The sequence below is a fragment of the Mustela nivalis genome (genome assembly GCF_964662115.1).
Source record: "Mustela nivalis genome assembly, chromosome: 2".
NCBI lineage: Eukaryota > Metazoa > Chordata > Mammalia > Carnivora > Mustelidae > Mustela > Mustela nivalis.
Genome location: NC_139021.1, coordinates 156,190,125 through 156,210,155, shown reverse-complemented (window position 1 = coordinate 156,210,155; position 20,031 = coordinate 156,190,125). Strand labels below are relative to the sequence as shown.

The following is a 20,031-nucleotide window of genomic DNA, read 5'->3' as shown; positions in this document are numbered from 1 at the left end:
TGATATATTATTTTAAATGTAAACATCTATTTCTAAGAAATAATCCAAAATTATAATCTTAACTTGCTCTATTTCAACACACATCTGAATTAATTAGGTCAAAATTGATGCCATAATGAAGTTGGAACTAAGACTATTTCCTTATTAACTAATATGATGAGGGGCTGTTTTAAGGGAAGTTCAGTAAACCCAAGATCTGACAATACTGCGACAGTGGTAAATTAAAGTCAGGTTTTTTTGACTTAGTTGACTGACTGTTGTTCTTTTTTTTTGCTCCTGGATCATCACATATTTGAGCTTGTTCTAATTCTCCTTGTCCAGTATGGTTGCCACTTGCCAAATATGGTTATTTAAATTGAAGTTAATTAAAACCATTCCTGATATACACAAGCTACCGTATTGGATAGTATACAATAGAATATTTCCAGAAAGTTCTATTGGATAGAGCTGTCCTCATAAGATAGGTAGGTGATACATTCCCAATTCAAAAACCTTGAGCTCCTAAACTCACACAATCATAGTTCCTACTGTGAGCATAAATTATGCATTGGAGTTTGTATTTTGTCTGTGACAAACTGGCCCCTTATTAGAAGGTATATGTGTGTGTGTGTGTGTGTGTGTGTGTGTGTGTGTGTCTGTGAGTGTGTTTGTGTGTGTGAGTACATGCTTGCTGTAATTCCTAAATAAGTAAAACACTTCAACAACAAGATGTTTGCAGATTTTAGAAATACCACTGAACAAGTAAGAAAGAGAGCATCTCTGCTTCCTTGTCTGACAAACCAGATCACTAGTATCAGATAAGATTTTCACAAGGATTAAGTGCAGTCATGTTTTTAAAGCATGTAATGTGTGGTAAGCCTTCAGTAAATGGCGCTGATAAAGCGAAGAAAAAAGAGGTAATAAGAAGGTGAACCATTTCATTTTATGCTGAAAGAAAATCTAAACGCTAATAAAATGATATAAGATGGCAGCATTTTGAAGATCCCGTATTCACAGCTTCTGTATTGTTTCTATCAGTAAAAAAAAGTAAGTGCTAGAGTCCTGCATTTTATTTTAGCCTGAGAGATTCCACAGTCCAGCTAATTTTGTCTGTACCCTTCAGGCAGTGCGAGTAACCGATCCAGCACCCGGAGCCTCCTCAGCGTGAGCAGTGGGATGGAGGGAGACAATGAGGTGAGAGCGGGCCCCCCTCCCCATTTTCCTTGTCTGAGGGGTCACGCCACTGCAGGAAATAGAAATCCAGATGAAAGAAGCCAGACACGGAAGGTCACATACTGTAGGATTCCATTTATGTGAAATATCCAGAAGAGGTAGAATCTTAGAGACAGAATACCGATTTGGTGGTTACCAGAGGTTGGGGGGAGGGGGACATGGGGAGTACAGTGTTTCCTTTTGGGATGATGAAAATGTTTTGAGACTAGATAGAGGTGGTGGTTGTATAATATTGTGAATGTACTAAGTGCTACTGAATTGTTCACTTTAAAATGGTTAATTTGGGGGTGGCTGGGTGGCTCAGTGGGTTAAGCCTCTGCCTTTGGCTCAGGTCATAATCCCAGGGTCCTGGGATTGAGCCCTGCATCAGGCTCCCTGCCTGGATGGAAATGTTGGATGGCTGGAATGGAAAGGCTCCCTGCTCAGAGCCTGCTCCCCACCCCCCCGAACCCCCACCTGCCTCTCTGCCTACGTGTGATATCTCTCTCTGTCAAATACATTAAAAAATAATAATAAAAAAAATAAATAAAGTGGTTAATTTTATGTTAGGTGAATTCTACCTCAATGAAAAGGGAGAGAGGGAAGGAAAGAAAGAAGGGAGGGAGGGAAAGAGGGAGGAAAGGAGAGAAATCGATACTCTATCTGACTGGTTAAGCCAAGAGGGCATCTCTGAGAAGAAGCAGGACTATCAGGGAATCTGGGGTTGAGATCACATATGGGGCCTGGATCAGAAGCCGTGAGAAATGGTGGAGCCAAGGCCACTGCTCCGTGTATCCCCAGGGCCACATGCTCTTTCGTCTCTTCTTCCTGGACATACCTGCTTTCTTCTCTCACTGTACACTGGCCTTTTCTGCTCCTCTGCATGCATGGTGGCAAATAGTCCCCTGAGAGCCACTAGGCCTCTTAGGAGAGGGTGAGCTACTCCCTTAGACTGAAGTGTGTATTCTGATCCAGGGACGAGTGGCTGGGATGAACAGGAGGGGGTCACTGCCAACCCAGGGGACTCCCTGAGATAGGGTCCTTGGGGTGGGCTACCCTTCCAGTGAGCAGCTACTGTTAATGACCCCATGACTGAGAACCACTCATGGTTCCGCTGTCTCGAAAAGGGACTTGGGTTTAAAAACAAAATTTCTCCAGCTCTCTCTGGCTAGACAGAGCAGGCTTCTCAAACGTTAATATGCGTGAGAATCACCTAGGCTCCTGTGAATATGCAGGTTCTCATCAAGCAGGTCTGAGGAGGAGTGGAGAGCCAGCATTTCTCACAAGCTCTCAGGAGATGCTAATTTGATGGCCCACATGGGGCACTCTGAGGAACAAGGGCCATTAATGATAATTTGGGCTCCATTGTCTCCTCAGGGAGTGTAGGCCTCAATGGAAAGCTGACCTGGTTTGCTAGGTTCATTTTCAGTTTGCGGATAACCTTTAGCCAAAGCCTGAGGAGGACTGAGAGGCTTTTGGGAAATGGTGTCCAATTATGCCTGTTGCCTAATGTAACTTTCCCTTTTCTTTCTTGTCCTTTTTTGCTATAGGATAATGAAGTCCCTGAGATTCCCAGAAGTCGTAGCCCAGGCCCCCCACAAGTGGAAGGAACACCCGCCGTGCCCCTTGAAAGGCCCCCCAGAGTACCTCCCCGAGCTGCCTCACAGAGGTAACATTGATGCCGAGAAGAAACGCTTTCCTCACTCTCTGAATTCTAGCAGGTGGAGAGTAGGATTTGGGGACCTCTAAGATGACCTCAGAATGAGTCCAGAGTGAACTGAAATGCCTACTTTTGATGCGTTTCGACAGGGACTCTCTGTTAATATGATGCTTTATTCAAGTGCAAATACTTAAAAAAAAATTTTTTTTAAGATTTTATTTATTTATTTGACAGAGATCACAAGTAGGCAGAGAGGCAGGCAGAGAGAAAGGAGGAAGCACACTTTCTGCAGAGCAGAAAGCCTGATGTGGGGCTCGATCCCAGGACTCTGGGATCATGACCTGAGTGAGCCGAAGGCAGAGGCTTTAACCTGCTTAGCCACCCACATGCCCCAAGTGCAGATACTTTAAGTAGCAAGTACAATATTTTATCAATGAAGTATGTTGGCAAACACCAACTTTTTGAGTAATTTGTATGTTTGCTTAGAATTCAGCTTCCTCATAACTAATTCCCTTGGCTGTATTGTGGGGACAGTACCTTTTGGGGACCAGGAGGTAAGGAGTTGGGGATGAAAATGGAGGTGGGGTACATAGCTCAGTGTGGTGGGGAGCATGGTTCTAGTGCCACATTACCTGGGGACAGTGTCCAGAAGTCACTTGTGACTTGGATGAATTATTTCACTTTCATGTAACTCAATTCTTCATCTGTAAAATGGGGATAACAGGAGAATGTCCTCACAGAGTCATAAGGGTGGTGTCTGGGCCCATAGTAAAAGCTCAGTAGAATGAATGACTTTTCTCATCTGGGAGAAGAATGAGCATATGGAGGTTTGGAGATGGACATTAGACAGACAAGCTGGGAGTGTTTGCCGGGCTCCAGTATCTGTCTTTGTTCATAATGGTTGTCTGGCCTCTGGTAGGAACCTTTTCAAGGTCTTGTGGAATAACAGGAAAAGTAGTCAAAACTAGCTTGTGCATCCACCCATGCAGAAAGGGCCCTCGGGGATGAAAGCCTAGGCTTGTCTTAGGTGTTTATTTCTTTGATGTCTAAAGTATAATGTGGGGGGGAAATGATTAAAAGGTGGAAGTTTTTTTTGTTTTGTTTTGTTATTTCAACCAGTGTTGTTTCTTTTTTTCTTCTTCTTTTTTTTTTTTTAATGTTAAAACTTAAATGAATCTTGTCAGTGTAATTTGTTGAGAAAGTGCAACAAGGAGGCTTTTCTTCTGGTTTTCTGGAAAGAGAAGCTGACTTTGAGCTAGGCGTCTGTCCACTTTTCCCTTTGCTGTTCACCCCTCCTGCGTGTGCTCCCAGTAACATTCATATTAACGTATGGACAGCTGTTACACAGACCTCCCCCATCCCCGTAATCATAAGCGGTGTCAGGTTTACCAGCATGTTTCCTTGGTGTAGACTAGAGGTCACATGGTAGAATGTTAGTCCTGGAAGACCTGTAATGATAATCTGGTCCAGTCCCCTGAATTGGCATAACGTGCTGTTTCTTGAAAATTATTATACAGTTGATGATTGGGGAGGGGTATTTACGGCGAACTATAGTAATAAATGCTAATCTGTATTGAGTGTGTACTATGTACTAGGTATTATGTTTGACACACTGAATGCATTATCTCAGTTCCTTCCACAACTCTCAGTGATATTGAAGATTATCCTATTTTGCAAATGTACACACTAGGGCTTGGCCTGGATTGAGACTGGAGGCTGCAGTGTCTTAGTCATTTGGTGACATCTGTTCCAGAAGGTCAAGGTGTCATTAGGAGGAGATCCAAGACCTAAGACCTTTTATTACTGAAGATTGAGGAGTTTGGAGGCAGTTGCTAATTGCACCAAGATGAAAATAGTTGTCAAGTTTGAAAACTATAGCTGTAGGACTTTTGTTAATGGGAGAGAAAAAGAGAACAACCAGGGAAACAGGTTCCAGAAATCAAAGGCTAGAAATTGGGATGCATATAAGTGTGTAAAAAGAGATGGCTGATGAAATTTGGGGGGAGTCTAGAAGCATGTTGTGATAAAAATGGGAGCAAAAAGGAGGAAAACACTTTTATTAAAGAAATGGTGTTTGCAAAGAAATCTGTAATTGATAAAGCTTGGCATTTGGGTTCCTTTTTGGTGTGAAGAAAGACTTGCAAATATGCAGTTGTTTTGTAAGTATGTATGCAATTCGCATAATAAAATGAGGAGATGTTTGAACAAATAATAAAGCCAATAAATGGCTTCCATGCTTGACCCTCTGGCAGACAGGAGGCGAGGCTGACCTTGGAGTTCTCCTCTCCACTTCCAGATCTGGGAATCAGTAACTGGTCTTTACCTGTGTCTCCCAAACGCCTTTGCTCTCACACAGCTCTGGGGGTGCAGTGCTTGTCGGCCGCTCCCAGTCCTGGTCCCTTCCTCTGCTCACTCGGCCTGCTGTCCCCAGAACTTGAGCTGTCAGTGAGGACTCCAGGCTTCCACGTCTACCTCAGTCCTCTTTGCTGGTGACCTCGACCCAGATGCCCCACAGATATCTCAAACAGAGCTGGGCAAAACTGAATTCATCCCACCTGCCATTCTCTGCCCCAAACTGTCTTCTTCTGGTAAGTTCCTAGCCTGTGATAATGGCACGGTTCTGCACCAAACCCAGGTGCCACCCACCATCCCTGCCTCCCGGGCAGCTCCCACAGAGTGTGTCTCCAGACTCTGTCCGTTCTGCTGCCCTTTCAGCTCTCAGATCCTCCCCCTCTCCATCTGCCAGTGCCTGTGTTCATCCTCGGAGACTCACACTTACCGCCCTCCTCTACATTGTGACCAGAGTGCGCTTTCTAGATCAGAAATTGCTGATGATGTCACTTCCTGGCGTGAAAGCCTTTACATTTAATGCTGTAGTTTATAGCGTGCTCTGGCCCTGTCTAGCCTCAAGTCCCACCTTCTCCTGTATTCACTGATGTTCCACCCCCACATTCCCAGAGAGCCGTGCCATTTAGAACTGTGTCTTTACCCAATCTGTGCCTTTTGCCTGGAATGCTGTCTCCCTACTCCCTTACAACCTCTGCTTAGAAGATTCCTGTACACCCTTTAGGACTCAGTCTAGTCATCACCTTTTTTATGAAGCCTTCCCTAATGTTCCTGTGCCTTCTTTTGGTTCTCCAAATACTTCTGTTAGATTTCCTTCCATGTTATGGCCCTTGTGTACATATCTGTTTCAAGTGGATGGTGAGCCTTGAAAGCATAGAAACTGTTTTTGATTAAAACATTTTTTTTCTACTGTCCCCAGGCCCAGTGTGTAGCACAGTAACTGGAACATAGTAGGAACTTAATAAATATTTATCATGTAAGTGAACTAATGGATGGATAGAAAGATTGGTACTGTTTGTGTTAGACTACACATCTCTTAAAAAGTTAGCCGTCAGGTCATCTGCCACAGGGCAGGTGGGTCATAGATTAGTGGAAAGAGGCTTCACACTGCCAACCTTCAAGTTCTCAATGTATTTCAAAGTCAGGGAAGGTGGATGGTGACAAGAACAGCAGCAGATGCATGATATCTTTGCGCAGCATTTCCTTTGAGGGCCATTAGTCCTTAGAGAATAGACAGCTGACAATATCACACTCTTCACAGGTGAGGTCCTGCCAGTTGACCCAAAAAGCCCCCCAAAAAACAAAAACAAGAAACCCAAATCTTACTGAGCCATTGCTGCTTTGTTTTTAAACATATTTTGCCATTCACTAGCGATTTATCAAGCACTAACAATTTGTGCACTCCCCTTTAAGGCAAAGGCAAGGTCCTGTAATATCAGAACACACTTCTGGAGGCCTCCTGCAGGGCCAGAAGCTAATCCTTTAGATGCAGACTTGTAAAGAGGTCTGTGGGGTCCCTAGGAGGGGCTGGAGTGGTCAGGGAGTGAGGGTACTTGGGACAGAAGCTATTTACTAATAGGGAAGTTTAAAAGTATTTTCAACAATGTTATGAGGATACAAAAGCAGACCAGCTAAATAACAGTCCTGCTTTAAAAGAACATTAACCAACATCAAGATTTCTGGGTTCTGGAACCAAACTCATCAGCCACAAGACCTTACACTCAACAGAGAGGAGAAAGCAGCCAGTTCTTAAGTGTCTTGGGCACTTGTGTTTCCAACTTCAGCTTCCCAGTGTCCTGGAGAGGCTGTCTCCCCACACACCACCCCTTGATTCTGATTACTTCCATGGTTCTGTTAGGTCTACCACCAGAAATCCATTTCCCTGAGAGAGGACTTCCAATCCTAGGTTGGGACCGTTCATCAGAATAAAATACAGAAATAATTTGCTTGTAGGCCCACCCAGCTTCAGAATGGGACAGCAGAGAGAGAGGATAAGGTGCCATCAGGAAATCATGACTATCTTCCTTGGTGGGTGATAAATTGCAAGGCTCACGGAGCATACATGGGAAAAAGACTAAGAACAGATCTTTATTCATAATAATAAAATTACTAGCTTTACTTCTTGAGTGCCTACTCTAAGCCACAAACTGTGCTACGTACTTTCCAGTTGTTATCTCCAAACCTCATGCAACACTCCAATGTATATACCTGTAGGTACTTCTGTTGGGCAGATGGGAAACATGTGCAGAGAAGTTGAACTTGTCCTTCAGCTGTTTGTGTAGTTGCCTTTGCTCTATGTTCCCACAGGTTCTGAATTTCCTTTATCAAAACAGTGCAGTTTACTGATTGTTCCCATTGACTGTTTTGTCCATTACTTTCTTAGCACTCTGAGGGCAGGATCCATGTCAGCTGTACTCACTGCTATATCCTATGCCCAGGAGAAGACACATAGTAGATAAATGGTTTTGAGGGGGAGTGAAGGAGGGGAAGGAGGAAGGTAAGAAGGAAGGAAGGAAACGAGCAAATAAAGAATCCAGGAAGCCAAGAAGCCTAAGCTTACTCAGGTAATAAGTAGAATTTCCTGACTTTCCTCCAGCTTTCTCCTGTAAGCTCCGGTTCATAGGGCCGATTGGGGAGGCAGAAGGAGATGGTCCGTTTGTCTTTTCTGGAGGAAGAGGCAACTACACAAAACCATCTACTTCCGGAGGTCACAGCAGGGCTTTCTGAGGATGTTTGTGGCAGGTCCCTGCCTTGTTCCTCAGATAGCCCTTCCTTTTTTCTTCAACTCTTTTGTCGTTTCCTTGACCTAAACGTTTCAAAGAATGTTTAGTAAATATTTGATCATTGATTCATTCGGTCTTCAACTACGCAACTCCAGGATAGCACAGTTCAATTACAGCACCTGACAAAGCTCTCTTTCTTGACTTATTGACTTGCTTCCGAGAGAATCAAATATTGGCTTTATGGCACACATGTGGAAACACCAGCCACAATTGTTGGACCTCTCTGTAAATAGACTCACCCAGGTCTATCTGGAATGGCATTTAGGATTGTTTAAAAACCATTCAGAATAACATGAAGGGGGGCTTCTAGGAAAAGCAAATGTGGAGTTGGGATAAGACACTTAGTGACTCCATGAGGAAGTAGTTGTGAGAAGCACAGAATTCTTTTTTTTTTTTTTAAGCACAGAATTCTTTTTTTTTTTTTAAGATCTTATTTATTTATCAGAGAGAGAGAGGGGAAAGAGCGAGCACAGGCAGACAGAATGGCAGGCAGAATGGCAGGCAGAGGCAGAGGGAGAAGCAGGCTCCCTGCCGAGCAAGGAGCCTGATGTGGGACTCGATCCCAGGACGCTGGGATCATGACCTGAGCCGAAGGCAGCTGCTTAACCAACTGAGCCACCCAGGCATCCCTAAGCACAGAATTTTTAATTCTTCTCTCAAGGGACCACCTCTTACAGTATGTCTCCCACCTGGCTGCATATTTGTATCACTGATGTCTTAAAATATAGGCTTTATCATTATCATTACAATAATTATTATTATTTTAAAGATTTTATTTATCTGAGAGAGAGAGGGTAAGAGAGAGAGAGAGAGATCATGAGCAGTGGGGAGGGAGAAGCAGACTCCCCACTGGGCAGGGAGCCCGACTTGATCCCAGGACCCTGGGATCATGACTTGAATCACAGGTAGATGCTTAACTGACTGAGCCACCCAGGCACCCAAGACTTTATTATTATTTAGATATGATTAGATCAACAGATCAGGAAACAACTGTTCTTGAGAAGATAGTTTGTTGTCCTCCTAGATCCCAAAAGGAGGGGGCCACATTATGCCATGGGGACCTGCTGGGGAAGTATCAGGTTTAGTCCCGGAGAAAGGTGGTGGAGTGGGGAACATGGACCTGAGCTTCTGCTGTGGTTTCTGCAGGAGGGTGCAAGGAAGGTAGGGTAAGCTGATTTAGGATTAGCTAGTTTGAGTAATTTCAATGGACTCTGGGACAAAGGTTCCTAGTTGTCTGGCACCTGGTGCTCTTGTGATTAGGGCAGGTGGGTAGTGGCCCAAATGGGAGAACACATAAAGGGAGTGGCTGGGGTATAGACGGGGACTGGGTGGTTTGCATATGAACGGTGTACTCATCAGTGAGTTGCTATCCTTAGAAATGAGTTTGCCATGGAGGGGCAGTCCCTCCAGGGGTTAGCCAGGCTCCAAGTATCGAAAATAAAAGACATGGTTACTATAACTTCTTGCGGGAGGGACACTATTAAAGATTTGTGATGCTTGAGCCTTATCCTCTGGAAGTTAGGAAGGAATGGGTCTAGGAGAGAGCTTGGGCATTAGTATTTCTTAAAGGTCCCCTGGTGATTCTAAGGTGCTGCCAAGGTTGCGATGTACAACCGGCAGGTAGGCCGCTCAGCGGTCCATGTGGTTTCACTAATTACAGAACATGTTCTTTGCATAGTCTACCAAGTTTGCAACCAACCATTGTTGCTTAAGAATGAGTTAATCCATTTAAAAAGTTGCTTCATCTTTTATTTCAGGCCTCCAACCAGGGAGACCTTCCATCCTCCTCCTCCTGTTCCACCCAGAGGTCGCTGATTCCACCTCCTAAAACCTGCCGATGTCCGGACTTGGTGACTTGCAATTTCAGCCCATTAATGATGTCTTCACATTGAGTTTCACGGCGGGACTGCTGACCTTAAGACCTCCTCTCGTGACTGATGTTGTTGTGGCCCAGCTGGTTTGGGCTTTCCTTGGAGAAGATATTATTAAGGCATGAAGAAGTAAAGGCCTTTATTCACCATCACCAAGTATATTGATCCATATCCTTGTTTGCCAAAAGGATAAAGACTTAATTGGAATATTTACCTCAAATCTGGCATGTCAGAAGCCTGAAAAGATGGGTCAGAAGTGTACTTTACAAGTGATTTTACCGAAATGCACTTATATTAGGACTTACTTATTTGCTAGTCCAGACTAACTTCTAGAAGTGGTTATGATTTAAGACTTACAATATTTGTGTAAGGAGATATATCCTGCTTTTTAAATGATTCTTCAACTTTTCTATAGAATCAGGAGGGTGTCTAAATGCCAGACCTGGTCACATAGAACAAACTGAAAAAGACTTTAGAGATGGATTAGTCCTAACTCCTTTTCTGTGGAAGGCAAATCTGAGGTTCCACAGAAACTAAGAGTTTACAATTGGTTAGAGGAAGAGATGTGTTCAGTAGAATCTGGGTCTCTTAATTTCAGTCACCACACTTCAATCTCTAGATAGCCAATCGCTCTCCCTCAAGAAATGCCCACGTGTAGAAATTTGGTCACCAATTGATGATTGACCTTCCAGAAATATCCTTCTTCCATATCTCCCAGGCATGGGATTATCAAGTATTTTTTTCAACCTGTGCATTTATACTTCGATATGCTTTCAAAATAGTATTTTTGCCAAGGAACATCTGTAAATGGTTGGGAACCAGAAGCTTGGGATACCAATGACCACATTATTGTTCTGCAGCCTTCATAGGTCTTATTAGTTCTGACCATAAGGAGAAAGAAAGATCCTTGACTCTTTCTCTGCCAAGAGATCAAAAGAGAAAGGAGGAATGTAAAATAGAAACAGTTATCTATTTCCTTATTATTAACAGTAGACTTGGAATATCTGTGCAGAGAAAAGAGAGCCATTAGTATGTCATAATTGTCATATGTCACTAATATGTCATTAATTTTGAGTCACTGGCACAGAAATCTACCTTTAAAGCACAAATCCTTAATTTGATACTTAAACATACAGTAAAGTTAGTATCAGACATATTTCTTTAAAAAAGATCAGAAATCTGGTGATTTTTCATGAAATGTATTCTCTATCCCACACAAATATATACAAGCCCAGTATTAGTGATCTATTTAAGTACAGTTTTATTGTGTCCTTTTCTAATGATTCAGGGTTGTTGTTGTGGGTTGTTTTCCAGTTTCATTCATCGGTCCAGCAAATTTCATATTGAAATTAATAGCTTATGGGTCGTGGGTCTTTTTTCTGACATAAAATACACTATTGGCTGTGGCCATTAAAAGAGTGTTTTGCAAATCACCTACCAAAATGCCTGGCACACTGTAGCCATTCTGCAGTGGTTCCTTTAACCTCCTTCTCACTTATTTGGGAGAAGGAGGATAATGTGGGGTAAGGGGAGAGCAAGAAATTATAACGTTGGTATGGTTGTCCTTCCTATTATTTATAGATGATCTCTTAAGCACATTTAATTTTGAGAAAAGCTACACTTTTTTAAATATTCAGTATCTCTAGGCCCCTTCTTAGAGGCCAAATTTAGATTTTTGTACATTCTCTGATTAATAAGTATTTAGGTCAATAACACGGCAAAACTTACTGCCAGCTCATGGTGTTAGCATCTTCGTATGCACATCACTGTTTGTGCAATATTGGAATATTTGATTATATTTTCTTCTTCTGTGAGAGTAGTAGAAAACATAAAATTGAAAATGCTGTTTAGAAACTTGGGTCTGACAAATGTGATACACTTGAGACATGGGTGGAAATGGTCAGGTGTTCACTGCATATCCAAACTGCTTCATGTTGTAAAGAATGGCTCCAACAATGAGGTAAAATTCTTCATTTCCTGGAAACAGAAGTACCCATTATAACATAAACTTATTCAACATCCACACAACTTTCATACACATTTTTAGGAATACATTATGTAACAAAACCATGTATTTCAGTACAGTGAGGATCAGAAACGAAATTGTAAGTAGATATCCAAAGACACTGTTAAAAAAGTTCTCTGTATGATGCTCTGGGAGACAACTCAGTGGCCGCCATCCTTCCCCAAGATTTTATGAGCTGGTTCAATAGAAAGAAGCTATTCGTTATAGTCATGGTCATTGCCTTTGCTTCTAACTGTACAAGGCCTACTGTCCTTCAGCTCCTAGGCCAGTATTCTTCCTTCATCTTGTATTAAAACCTGTGAGAAGACAACCCAACAATATAAGCAACAAAGCACGAAGACTGAGACTATAAGAGGTTGGTGTTGCAATCAAATAATTTAACTTGACATATTTAATGGTGTGAATAATCCCTAATGCTTTGCCATAATTAGGCAAAGTGATAGTATGTAAATTACCTCAGTGAGTAGTTTTACAAGTCAAGCTAAGTACTTATTCTCCCCTCCACTCTTGCTTTGTTACTAAAAAAGCCTTTCCTGTATCACTTCACTAGTTGGGATTTTTAGATCCCGCTCCCATATGCACCGGGGAATGAGATGGTTTTCTGTGGTCCTCTTTCAGAGACTAGTATGTGGTTTTGCAGCTGATTGGCTGAGGAAGCATTAATAACAGATTTGTCTCAGTCTGAGAACCAACTGTTTTAAGTCATTGCTTCCCAAAGAAAGAACTTAAGAACAATTACAGAGTTTTTTCCATGCTTAGGGCATTTCAGGTAGAACAGAAAAGAGAGGTACACAGCAAGGAATAGCAACGGAAGGACTGTCACACCCCAGAAGTAAATAACTAGAAGGACAAACATAACGAAGCCGAAAGAAAAGGTGATCTGAAACTAGCCCTTCTACAAGGCTTGTCTTGAGCAGCCATAAGGCAAGTAGATTTCCCCCACTTGCCCACCAGAGTCTTAAAAGTTCATATAGAGAGGCCTTAACTCTATATGAACTCTGTTCTTGGAGCAGCTCCCATTTTGGAAATGGTAGACAGAGTATATTTTCAAAAACAGGGAAGGGGGTGAGGATCTTCTAACTGCTAGGGTACAGTGTAAGGGTCGACTGGCGGTCACACTCTCTCAATTACCTTCTCCAACAGTACCTGATATTGGAAATCAGAAGATATACATTGTTATTTATAGACCAAGACTTTTGAAGATCATGTTCATTAGAAATGAAAATAAAAGATTGAAATGGTGGGTTTCTGGATCATTTACTGGTCATAAGCCCTTTAACCAACTGAGTCTTATGAGGACTACTGTAAAAAGGCTATACAGCTATTGCAGGGGGTTCCCTTTCACTAGCATGTTTTCTCCCATTCATTTTGGTGTCAGGGAATGGGGTCATTAATCTAGATGAAGAAACTGGTGGAATTAGATATATCAATGTTTTTTACTCCCTAGTCTTACAGAACAGCCCTGTTTTGTTTTGTTTAAGATTTTATTTATTTTTGAGAGAGACACAAAGAGGCAGAGACAGACACAGAGACAGAGAGTGCATGAGATGGGGGAAAAGGCAGAGGGAGAACAGACTCCCTGCTGAACAGGGAGCCCACTACAGGACTCCATCTCAGGACCCCAAGATCGTGATCAGGGCTGAAGGCAGACACTTAACCCACTGAGCCACCCAGATCCCGCAACAGCCCTGATTTTGATGGTGCTTCTGAGTCTTATCTTTTAGGGTAAAGTTGTCAGTTTCCAAAGATATTTGAAGCCACATTCCTTTTCCTCTAGCCAGTTATTTGATTCCTATTCTTTCTTTCCATACCTACCATTATCAGACTTTTATCACCTGAAGCCATTTATCATCATCATTTCCTAGTACCTACCAGAATTCCTGGCACATAGCAGAGCTTGGTGAATAGTTGTTGAGTTAATGACCTTATATGCTCTTCCCACCATTAAACTTTTCCAAATACTCCACCAAAATAGGGGTTCCTCTTTTCTACTTGTCCATTGCTCTTACTGCCTCTGGAACATTTGCACAGCTGGTCACATTTTGTGCAGATCTTTTTTTGTACACTGACCTGCCTGTTCTCTGTTGCATGTGTAATTTCTTGGTTTTAAGTCTACACTCCCCACATGGATGCTTTAAATTCTTCTTGTGTCCTCCCCACCCCCGAGCAGTTGCCAACCCAGTGCTCCCCACAACACCCAGTGGATGCTTGCTGCTTCAGATCTGTGGAGACTGGTAATGGATATTCAAGCAAGAAGCGACTCATCCATCTTCATTCAGCACTTACACTGCTTGTTCTTCAATTGTGCATCATCACTCGATTCAAAAGCAGTGATTATTCATTCACGGAGCATTTACTGAGCTTTCACTATGAGCAAGTCACTTTGCTAGGTGCTCTAGGGGATTTACAAAGATGTATAAGACGCCTCCTCTGATTTCTATAGCAATTACTGGTGTACGATTCATTCAGCAATTAATCACATACTGCCTTGTGATGTCTCCTAGACTGGCTAGAAAGTACTGTGTAAATCCTCTATGCAGTTTGACTTTTCACTTATTTATGTCTTCATTCAGTCAGCAGATAGTTTGAGTGTCTATATGTGATGAATGCTATTCTAGCAGCTGGGACAGGTACAAAGATGAACAAATGATCATCCTTGCCATCACTGAAGGTCAGAATGTAGGGGCGCCTGGCTGGCTCAGTCGGTTGAGTGTCTGCCTTTGGCTCAGGTCATGATCCCAGGGTCCTGGGATCAAGCCCCGCACCCAGCTCCCTGATCAGTGGGGATCCTGCTTCTCCCTCTCCCTCTTTCGCTCCCCCTGCTTGTACTCTTTCTCTTTCTCTCCCTCTAAAATAAATAAAATCTTTAAAATAAACAATATATTCACATTCCTGAAAACTCTACTGGACTAATAATTGTTAAAGTTGTTTTTTTTTTTTTTTTTGAAGGTGAGAATGTAGTACAGAAGAAGAGATGAAGGGTGGTAACTATGGCATAACATATTGAAAGCTTTTGGAGTGCCAGAGAAGGGATGCTCAACTTTTTTTTTTTTAATATTTTATTTATTTATTTGACAGATAGAGATCACAGGTAGGCAGAGAGAGAGAGAGAGAGAGAGAGAGAGAGAGAGAGAGAGGAGGAAGCAGGATCCCTGCTGAGCAGAGAGTCCAATGTGGGGCTCTATCCCAGGACCCTGGGACCATGACCGGAGCTGAAGGCAGAGGCTTTAACCCACTGAGCCACCCAGGCGCCCCGGGATGCTCAACTTCTTGAGGGGGGAGTCATAAAAGGTTTCACAGAAGAGATGATAATTCACTTAGGCCTGGAAGGAGAGTATCTAGTAATTGTCCACTTTTTTGTATTCTAGGCAAAGGCACACAAGTATTTAAAAAAAAAAAAAACCATGGTATTTTGGGGAAATATTGGGATGAAGCCAGGACAGAGATTAGTGGCAGTTGGAGTCTGATAAATTGGGGTCTGATTGTGCAGTTGCCTGTTAACAGGGCTGTCCTTTAGCAAGAACCCCCCCCCCCCATTATATACATAGCACATGGTCATTGTAAAAAACATCCAAATATTAACAGGTATGTACAAAAAAGAAACTTACCTGGTGTGAATGGCTTACATCATCAACTTTCAGATTGTTTTCCCTGGGTAGAAATTAGGACCACTTAAAATGATATTCTATTCCAGGCACTGGGTGGCTCAGTCAGTTAAGCATCCAACTTCTGATTTCAGCTCAGGTCATGATATCAGGGTCTCAAGATCAAGTCCCGCATCAGGCTCCATACTCAGCATAAGTATTGAGTTCTCTCTCCCTCTGCCTCTGCCCCTGCTCACCCTCTGTTTCTCTCAAAATAAGTAAATAAAATTTTTAAATGTGATTATATCTATTTTGTCAGCATTTTCATTTAAAAGTATCTTTTGAGGCACCTGGGTGGACAGTTGGTTTTGGATCAGGTCATGATCTCAGGGTCATGAGATCGACCCCTGCGTTGGGCTGTGTGCTCAGCACAGAATCTGCTTCAGATTCTCTCTCCCTCTCCCTCTACTCCTCTTGCATGCACATGCTCTCTCTCTAAAATAAATAATCTTAAAAAAAAAAAAAAAGTAGATCTTAATATCATTGCATGCCAGTACATACAGGTCTATTTCGTTTTTAAAAATGACTGTAGAGGTGGAGGTCCACTAGTAGGAAGAAAGACTGATTCTGGAAACAGATTGCTTGGGACTGACTACTCTTTCAGCAAACTGCTTAACCTCTCTGCGCTTCCATTATCGTACCTGTAAAATGAACATATTAATAGGACCTGTTACATTGAGTTTTTCTGAGTATTAAATGAGTCAACAGGTGTAAAGGGCTCAGAATAGTGCCTGGCAGATGAAAATTTTAGCTGTGTTTCTATGATTTATTTAAACAAAATTCAAGGAGTGTTTTAAAATAATTAAAAAAAAAAAAGATTAATTCTAGACAGAGGGTACACGAGCAGGGGGAAGGATGGGGAACGATGGAGAGAATCTCCAGTAGACTCCCGTGGATCAAGGAGCTGGATACAGGCTGGATCCTAACATCCTGAGGTCATGATACCAGCTGAAATCAAGAGTAGGATGCTTAACGGACTGAGCCACCCAACTACTCCTCAGGGAGTGTTTTAAACAAGAGAGTGATATAATCAGGTTTCTTTTTAGAAAGACCACTCTGGCACTTGTTGGAGAGGATAAACGGGGAGGGAAGATTGGTGGCAGGGATCCTGTTAGATTGTTGCAATCAGCCAGATTGGCTGTTACTGGCAGAAGAAAGGAAAAATAGATTTTGAGGCATTTCTAGGACCAAATCCTACTTGTTGACAAATCCACTTGTTGACTTATGATGGTTGAAAAGGGACTGCCCGACTACAGGTTCCAGCGTTTTGGTGCCATATTTACACGACAAGCATTTTTAAAGTTCCTGCTACGGGCCTGGCACTGTTCTGGACACAGGATCTCTGCTTAGGAGAAGAGATCGGGTTCCAAGAGGAGTTTAAATCTGTGGACAGGTGACCAACGGTATAATTGAAAAGATAAATGAGTAAGAATTTCAACAAGATTGATTAGTACGGGCCCGATAAATAGTCAAGTGACTCTAAAACACGTATCCACTCCTGTACGGGTCTAACTATCTCCCTGGACGACGAGAGGCGCGCGTGATTCATTCATGGCGGTGGACGGGAGCCTGCAAAGCGTTATCTGATCTGATCCCCCAAGCTCCAGAGGCTGCGGGTCCCAACCCATTTCACAGCCGAGGAAATCGAGGCCAGGAAAACGTAAAACGTTTTGGCCAAGGTCACAGAGCTCCCAGCGCCCGGACGCGGCCCGAAACGCGCGCGGGTCAGGTACCCGCGCGGAGCTCCAGGCCGAGGCCGTGGGTGCGCGCCGCCGCTCCCGAGCCCCGGGGACGGGCGGCCCGGAGGCCCCAGCGGGCGCAGCTGGAGCAGGGGGCCCGGGGCGGCCACGGCTCGCGGCTCCCGGGGGGCGGGGGCGGCCGGCGGCGGTTGCGGGCCCGCGTCGCGAGGCACTTCCGGCGTGTGCCGGGGTGGCCGGATGACGTGGCTGAGTCAGAGGAAGAGGCTGAGAGGCGCCGGGGGGCGGGAGCGGCTCGGGAGCGGGCGGTGACGGCGGCGGCGCGGAGGAGCCAGCGGCTGGGCCCGGGCCCCGTGCGTCTGTCCGCGCCCCGTGGATGCGAATCGGCCGCGGCGGAGGCGGCGGCGGCGGAGGAGGAGGCGGAGGAGGAGGAGGAGTCGGTGCGCCGGCGCCGTGCCGGTGGGAGCGCGGAGGATGAGGCCGCTGCCGGGCGCTCCCGGCGTGGCGGCGGCCGCCGCGCTGTTGCTGCTGCTGCTGCCCCGGACCCGGGCGGACGAGCACGAGCACACGGTGAGAGGCTCCCCCGGCCGGAGTGGCCGCCCCCCCACCCCCGGCCGGCCCGCCGCCCAGTCCGGCTTGGCGCGGCCTGGAGGGCTGGGCGGCCCCGGCGGAGCGCCGCGGCCGCGGAGGACGCCTTCCGGTTGGGCCTGGCGGAGCAGGAACCCCGGGAGCTGGGAGGAGACGTTTGTGGGCGCTCCCGGGGCAGGACTCCTCTCCCCAGCGCCTGGGCCTCCTTGTCCAACCCGCACCTAAATGGCGCCACGCTGGAGGGTCTGGGGACCGGGGGCCGGGGCGGGACCGCGGTGGGGGTCGGCGCTCACTTCCCCGGGGAGGGGCCGGCCGCCGGCAGCGGGGCTCGGGGCTGGTGCCCCCGGGGAAGAGAGCTGCGCTCTGGCTACCGGGGGCTACGACACAGCGGAAGATGGATGCATCACGATTACCCGTCATACACTAACCAGGAAATATCCGCCGCTCCTTGGTCCTCACCGGCCTTTATTTTCTCTCCTGCCCAAACCGGATCAAGCCCCTGGCATGGGGACGGCACCGATAAACTTGGGGTGAAGAGCAGGTTACACGTGTACGTGCATGCACTCAGTGTGCACGCAGTCGCTTCTGGGCCTTGCTTGTAACTTTCTGCGCACCCTTTCCAGCCCCTAGATGAGGCTCCCATCCCGGAGGTCTCCGGGCAGCTTCTGGCTGTAGGGGGTCTTGAAGTTCCCAGGGTTCCTGTGGGCCGAGAACAGTCCCTTTCGCGTTTGGCTTAAAAAGTGATTGGTTGTTTATTTAATTGGCATTTTCACATCAAAGCCTGGATGTTAACGACTCTTCAAATGACTTTCACTGAGGGCTGTAACTCGATGGTTTTCGGAGTGGTAGGTGCGAACCAGGCAGGGAAGTCTTGTAAACTGAGATGTTGCTTAGCGAGTAATTTTTTTTTTTTTTTTAATATCGTAACTCATTAATGACGTGATTTTTCGTGAGAGGTTGTGTACGTACTAGATCTGAAAGATTTGGGTGAGTCTTGCTGTCATTCCTGATAAGTGAGGAAGTGAAGCGATCGTCCTTATTTATTCAGTGACCCTACTTTAGATTTTATTTGTCATCAACCAGACTTTTTCTCTAGTTCCTGGGTTGGCTGAGCTTTTATTTTACCGAATGGAAGCTCTAAGCTTTTGGCTGTTTTACCTTCAGTCACAGCCAGAAACTTCGTGTGTGTGTGTGTGTGTGTGTGTGTGTGTATTTTTTTTGGAGGCACGAATCTGAAATCAGTGATATGTTTTCGTGCTATATTTGTGACTTCACCTTAAGATAATTTTGTTCATAGTTCAAACAGTAAAATTAAAGAACTGTTTCCTGTTGTTTTCTCTGTCAGGTAAAATCTGAAAGTGTAAGAACATGTTCATTTGCAGTGGGCATCCTTTTAGTCAGTTGTATTGTCACTAATATTTCCAGTTTTTTGAACACTCAAGGAAAGTTACCAGATAAAACTCACAGCCCTTTCTTGGCATACAGGCATACAAGTTTAAGATTAGTATTCTTCTTTTTGATCTTGTGTTTTATATAGACCGTTATAAATAGGGAAAACTATTAATATTTCACAAATTTGAGGTATATAGAAAGGACTGAGTTTAATTTATAGATGTAAAGTATAAACACAGATTGCACTGAAATTTTATTGCCGGGAACATTTCAATTTTTTATACCAGTAATAGAATGTAAAATATATGAGAAATGCTTTTTGAGAGGATATAGTATGTGTGGGATAATTGCTGGGCAGAAAGATTTAGAATCCATTTCATTTTATTTGTGTCTAGATTGAACTGGTCTCACTTGGTTATACTTTATTTATTAAAGGTTTTATTTATTTGACAGAGAGAGAGAGACACAGCGAGAGACGGAACACAAGCAGGGGGAGTGGGAGAGGGAGATGGAGGCTTCCTGCCAAGAAGGGAGCCTGATGTGGATCTCGATCCCAGGATCTTGGGATCATGACTTGAGCCTAAGGCAGACACTTAATGACTTAGCCGCCCAGGTGCCCCATTTTGCTTTTAAAAAGCAAAAATGTTGTAGGAAGAATAACATTAAGCCATAAGTATAAGATTTAAATAAGTGTTTTTTTTTTTTCTATTAGCCAAAATTTTTACTTTTCCCAAGTTTCTTTAAAATATTTTTTGGAAACTGGGCATTCACCTTAGTCAGGTAAAAGTACTGAAAAGGTTATGGTCAAGTGGATTTTTTCCCCAAGAGCATGG

General features: G+C 44.3%; 2 protein-coding genes and 1 long non-coding RNA gene across 4 annotated transcripts in view; 2 read left to right on the top strand and 1 right to left on the bottom strand.

Moving 5' to 3' along the window:
- The window catches only part of PIK3AP1 (phosphoinositide-3-kinase adaptor protein 1), a 115,310-nt gene extending 102,190 nt beyond the window's left edge, over window positions 1–13,120 (top strand). For both annotated transcript variants that reach the window (XM_082722145.1, XM_082722146.1), the window contains 3 exons: window positions 1,103–1,173; window positions 2,742–2,860; window positions 9,738–13,120. In XM_082722145.1, coding sequence (XP_082578271.1) covers window positions 1,103–1,173; window positions 2,742–2,860; window positions 9,738–9,795 — 248 coding nt within the window. In that variant the 3' untranslated portion in view covers window positions 9,796–13,120. The remainder of the gene's footprint in view (window positions 1–1,102; window positions 1,174–2,741; window positions 2,861–9,737) is intronic.
- LOC309860275 lies at window positions 10,649–15,815 on the bottom strand. The gene is made up of 2 exons (XR_014309292.1): window positions 13,713–15,815; window positions 10,649–13,642 (listed from the first exon to the last, which is right to left on the bottom strand). It is a non-coding gene; the product is annotated as an uncharacterized lncRNA (long non-coding RNA).
- Window positions 15,816–17,465: 1,650 nt separating this feature from the next.
- The window catches only part of TM9SF3 (transmembrane 9 superfamily member 3), a 71,211-nt gene continuing 68,645 nt past the window's right edge, over window positions 17,466–20,031 (top strand). The window contains exon 1 of the mRNA XM_082722147.1: window positions 17,466–17,788. Within this exon, the coding sequence (XP_082578273.1) occupies window positions 17,693–17,788 (96 nt within the window). The 5' untranslated portion in view covers window positions 17,466–17,692. The remainder of the gene's footprint in view (window positions 17,789–20,031) is intronic.